This window comes from Ruditapes philippinarum, unplaced genomic scaffold (genome assembly GCF_026571515.1).
Source record: "Ruditapes philippinarum isolate M1 unplaced genomic scaffold, ASM2657151v2 ctg26626_1_1_1_1, whole genome shotgun sequence".
Taxonomy (NCBI): domain Eukaryota; kingdom Metazoa; phylum Mollusca; class Bivalvia; order Venerida; family Veneridae; genus Ruditapes; species Ruditapes philippinarum.
In genome coordinates this window covers 1-5,547 of record NW_026866665.1, presented here as the reverse complement: position 1 = coordinate 5,547, position 5,547 = coordinate 1, and the positions used below count along the sequence as shown (strand labels likewise).

Here is a 5,547-nt window from a genome sequence, read left to right as displayed (position 1 = left end):
GGGAAAATATGCGGTTGTAATTTCATATTATTTTCAAGTTTAGGAACACAACTACAATATAATACATGCTTAGTTTCAAGAGGTTTATTTATATCCATCAGATGTTTTTTTTTAATAATCGCAACTTTAAAGCTTTAAAACTTGATTGATGATCGCGAATTTAACCAGCTCCAGGGCTAATGTCATATTCGAAAACATGTCTTCTTATGCCACGAGCACAGATGCCTTACGTACCTACCTAGATAACGATTATATTAACACGTTTGTTTGTAAATATAAATATCAATAATTGATATGAGGGATCACTCTCCATTGATTCTTTCAATATTAAGAATGTGAAATAATTCATTTGTATTGGTTTCAGTGGAATATGGAAAATACAGTGAGTATTTGATAGAGTGGCAACAACTAATACAAGAAGGTCCAGGATTTCCGATACACGTCATGTTTTACGAGGACGTGAAAATGGTTTGTTAACTTAATTTTAATTGGTTGACAGGGTTGTCAGGTTTAGGTCTTGTAAACATCATAAACGCACGATACTACTTTTGATTTTTTAGCAAGAACATCGGTGAACATTGGTGCATGACATAACCAATTATAAGGGACAACGTAGATCATTTTGATTGATTTCTTATAAATTAGATATGATTGACAAAATGATTTGCTCTAACGAACTTTAATTTTAAAATTAAAGTCGGTTTTTGTCTTTCATTTTAGAATGGACAGAAAGAACTTGATAGGCTGTTGAAATTTCTTGATATACAACTAGATGATCAACTGAAGAATGACATTATGGAAATGTGTGGTTTTGAAAAGATGCGTGAAGAAAAAGGGAAAAATAAAGGAATTGAAGTATATCTTAAAAAGGATTTCAATTTCTTTAGAAAAGGTAAGGTCAGTTTAGAATCGGACATGCATTAGTGATGAGTTATGCCAAAATCATTGACCTCTTGTTTATAAATATACTTGTATCTGACGTTATTTCTCCGGTTAATATCTGTTTTAGTTTTAAATTAAACTTAAATTTCATTTATTAAAAAAATGAGAGAGGGACGAATGTCTCTCCAAGGTAAAAACCTACCTGCATATTAAACCTACCTGCACATTAAACCTACCAACAGAACATAGACCACTGCAAACTCTAACACCACAAGAAAAGAAAACCTATTCAAGTTAAAAAAAATAAACAAAAAATAAAAACAAATATAAAAAAATAAAACAAAACAAAGAATGAATGAAAACAGATTTCCAAGATTGCCAAGATTGTTTTTAAGACACATTTAAGATATATTTCTACATGTATATGATACTATTTTTTATCAAAGTTTGCTCATTAATTAGAATGACATAAATATATTCTTATTTGATATTTCTAGGTCAAGTCGGTGACTGGAAGAATTGGTTTTCGGTTGCACAAGATAAAATGTTTACCAGGGGGAAAAAGGAAAACGATATTTTTTTCCCAATGGGAAAAAGGAAACGAAAAAACCCAAAATCTTTTGACAAGAGGGTTTTTGTTTTTACCCAGTTTTTTTTCATAACAGAATCTGATTTTCATCGATTATTTTAGCTGCAATATACCGAATCTGTTATTAAATCGGTTGATAAGTTACCATATTATTATCGTTTTCTTTTTTATCATAACTGCAGAACTATTTGTTATTTTTTCTGATATGCTTATAGTTGAAAGACAAAGTAAAGTTTTACATTTTGCAATAATTCCTTTCAGTCTTATAAATTACTTCTCATGAACGAAAAATAACTTACGTGTCTCAATGAAATTACTGTAAATATCCATTTATACTTGTGATGTTCAATCTATAAAAAAAGAGTGGAACAGTCTTTTTATATTTCGAGTAAATTTATTTTTTATCCTAATCATTTTCCAGTATACACTGTCGGTCAATCACCATTATAGCAGGCAATCTTATGGAATATATAGTCAAATGGCACAGCTTGCATGACAATGAAATGATTAGCAAAATCTTCACGATAATGAAAATAAAAGTCAATTGGTAAACAAAAAAGTTATGCTATCAAATTATTAAATTTAGCTCAATTCATTCACGTTTATATATTGTCGTTTTGTTCTGTCTAAAATTTCCCAAATTTGACAAGGCACGATCTCCATCATCAAATACATTGTTTTTGGGCCAAGTTCAGTAAGACATTAAGAGATCAGAGGAAACAGTTTATTCTAAACAAAAAAAATGGGCACAACTATTTATCATTGTAACACTACGTATCCCGCGGATAATTCATAATTCAAGTGCCTTTCGAATATTTGCAAAAACGTTTGCATGGACCATTTAGACAACATGAATCGAGGAATTCTTAAACCAATGTTGGAGTGTTATGTTCATATATGCATAAACATGGTCCCCCAAGATAATGATTTGGAATATAGCAATTCATCTTCGCGCAACAAGGTCATCCTATAATATCTGATAAGAATAAATGTTCACCATCATGAGAGGTATCATCGTGAAATTAAAGTAAGTAAGTATGTCAAATGTCAAGATTACACCTTTAGTAGATGTTCTCCAGTTTGAGAGCAAAGTTTAAAATACACCTTTGCCATGTGCAAAATATCCAGAACCCTACGGTCATGGTCTTAGTTTTCTTGCTTAGAAAAATTATGATAACTTGTAAATGCTACACTGCCGTAATCCTATTTTGGACTTCAATTATCATTAACTTCTTAATGTTTGAATTAATTTAAAACTTTTTGTTAAATATCCAGCGTCTTTCCTACTTTTTTCAATAATGCCCATATCTTCACCAAAGACTTAAAATTGTAATGGGTGTATAAGGTGACCATGTCACCCATGTTTGTGATACCTTTATAAGACAGTGATTCATTTACGAGAAAAAGATACAGAGAATACCATGATAGTGTCTGATAATACAAAACAGAGCCTTGTCCTCCTTTTTTTCTTAGCCTTGCCTGATAAATTTTATAATGATTGTCAGACATTTGTTTTGTATTCTATTTATCATGTTTGCAATTTTATATGCGTTTCTTTCTTTAAATTTCAAATGAAGCTCTCGAGTTCATTTCGCGTTTAGTAATATGCCAAGGGTAATAACTTAAAAAATAGTCCCAAATGTTTTAGTCAAATGGAAAAAAAAGAATATTTTCGATTCAAAGTTTATCAATTTTATATTTTCAAACTTATAAGAGGTGAAATATTCGATTCTCTTAATTTTATTTCAATATGTATTGTTGAGGCGTCTGATAAAGCTGAGGGTGGCTGATAAAGCTATATTTATGAGGCATGCACTTTATCAACAGAAATCAATACAATAACTTGATAAATGTGTTCACAAGTATTTACTTGGAACATTTCATTTTTACGCCTTAAGTTATCCCACGTATGATAGAATAATTTTTTGATATTTATATGCACTTAATGTTTAGTATGATATTTAGATTTTTGCAATTTGGACTTATTTACTTTCTTTATCTTGGTTTCGTTGTACTCGTGTTTGATATACAGCTTAGATTAACGGGTACAAACCTTTATTGCTAGTTTAACTGTATAGCAATGTCTTCATCAGTATCTTTTCAAATATTATCATAGATAAATACTTTAAGGTCATGCGTGATTATAAATGTCAGATTTTATCATACGAGTTACATAAGTTTTTTGTGTCCGATATAACTGTAACATTAAAAAACTATTGCAGTATAAACATTCTGAAAATTGGATATAAAATTATACCTTAAGAACACATTGAAAATAGGAAAGGAAGGTAAACTTTTTAAAGTCTTCGTTTTTCCTTTGATGGTAAAATATACTGTACTGGTCGATTAGTTGTTACTGATTTTTACTGATTTTTTTCAAATTTTAATGAAATAAACTTGAAATATACCAGTTTTGGCTTCGAGTCTGCTTTAGAAAATACTGTATGTATATAGTCATCGTCGGTTACCCTTGGTATATACTCCGTACATACTACATTTATCTAGATAATTTAGTATGTACAGAATATGTATTGTGGGTAACCGACGATGATATGGCTCGCACCCACCAATTCCTGGTTTTTTTAAAGACATACACCTTAGCAAATTAGCCATCTCTTTTGAATTTATTTACAGCAAATAGATATAGTTGAATGTCATTATGCTGCTCTCGGAAAGTACCCGTAACGATGAACATGTCGGAGTGCGTGTACGAATTTTTATTTTCAAAGGCACTTTATCTTCAGAAATGAATGATTTTTGTTTTCATTTTGTAATGAATAAAAACATGTATTTAATAATGTTTCAAACTTTGAGATGCTTATCACCTGAAGAGAATAACACTGAATGTAAAATTATTTGTCATAAATGTAGCAAAGTGTGAACAATATGGTATTTTGAATGAAATACAAAATCAATTATTCTTAAGAGCCTGAATGCATTGTTTTGCTACCCCCGAAAAGTGCAGTCCCCACAAAGTTACTTGTTGACCATAAAGCTGAGGCATTTTTTATGTCTAGTCAATAAGTATATATATTTTTATAAATATATATACTTATTGACCAGACGTAAAGCTTAGCTTTATGGTCAACAAGTAACTACATTACTTTCATTGCATATGCCATAGACAATTTTGAGACAATACAAATTTCATGTTGTTGGCCTCTCGACTACAAACTGGCATCGGTCTACCTTTTTTCTAAAAATAAGGTGGATATTCTTTTGAGAGTTAGAGGATGGTAAACAAAAAGCTAGCTTATATATCATGAAATGTACATCATTTCTATGTAATATTATTACACGCAAGACAAATTTCCGATACAAAGCATCAAATGGAAGCTGTAATGTTTTTGTTTACAATATCAAATATAAAACCTTAGCAGTACAGTGGCGACATCATCAAGCATAATGAATCTGTTCTAGACACGAGAACTGGTGTTCATTTACAAATCTGATTATTCTTGAATCAAAAACATCATCAGTAACACGTGTAAACGAGTATTATCAAGATGTAAAATTATTTCACACGTACTCTATTTTGGCTATTAGTTTGAATCTGATGCATTAGGAGTTTTGATTTGTCAGACTTGCATTAGAATATTGCTCATATATTTGTTCTGTTCTGTTTGTTTTGCTTTGGAAACTATACTTTTACCTGGCATGTTTGGGTTAAATTTCTTGAGAAAAAAAATGTCCATATCAGTTAAAAATAGTTACACAAAATCCTTTTTAGTTATCTTGAGGGGGATTCTGACCCAAAGCATCCCATTTCATCAGCATACGTGTTACCATTGTACCACATTCCTCCCATGCAATAAACAAATATAATCAGATCTGTTCGCATTTTCTTTCACTGAATGCTAGAAATAGCAATTTTAAGAAAATACAACTTATACCTCAAAGAATAAGTCATTTCCATGCGTTACAGTATGTGTGACAAGTTTGATTGAACTGCCCTTGATTTAAGTTATGCTAGTCACCTGAATGAAATAGCAATGAATGTAAAATGATTTGTCATAAAAGTATCAATTGGTAAACAAATATCAAATTATTAATTTAGCTCAATTATTCACGTTTAT

At 30.4% G+C, this 5,547-nt stretch overlaps 1 protein-coding gene across 1 annotated transcript; it reads left to right on the top strand.

The window, feature by feature from the left end:
* Positions 1 to 364: 364 nt before the first annotated feature.
* LOC132733272 (sulfotransferase 1B1-like) lies at positions 365 to 1,423 on the top strand (the record flags this gene model as incomplete). The annotated part of the gene is given in 3 exon segments (XM_060719882.1): positions 365 to 468; positions 721 to 892; positions 1,380 to 1,423. Coding segments are annotated over 3 exon segments (320 nt in total), but the record flags the coding sequence as incomplete, so codon positions are not given.
* Between the last annotated feature and the right edge of the window lie 4,124 nt (positions 1,424 to 5,547).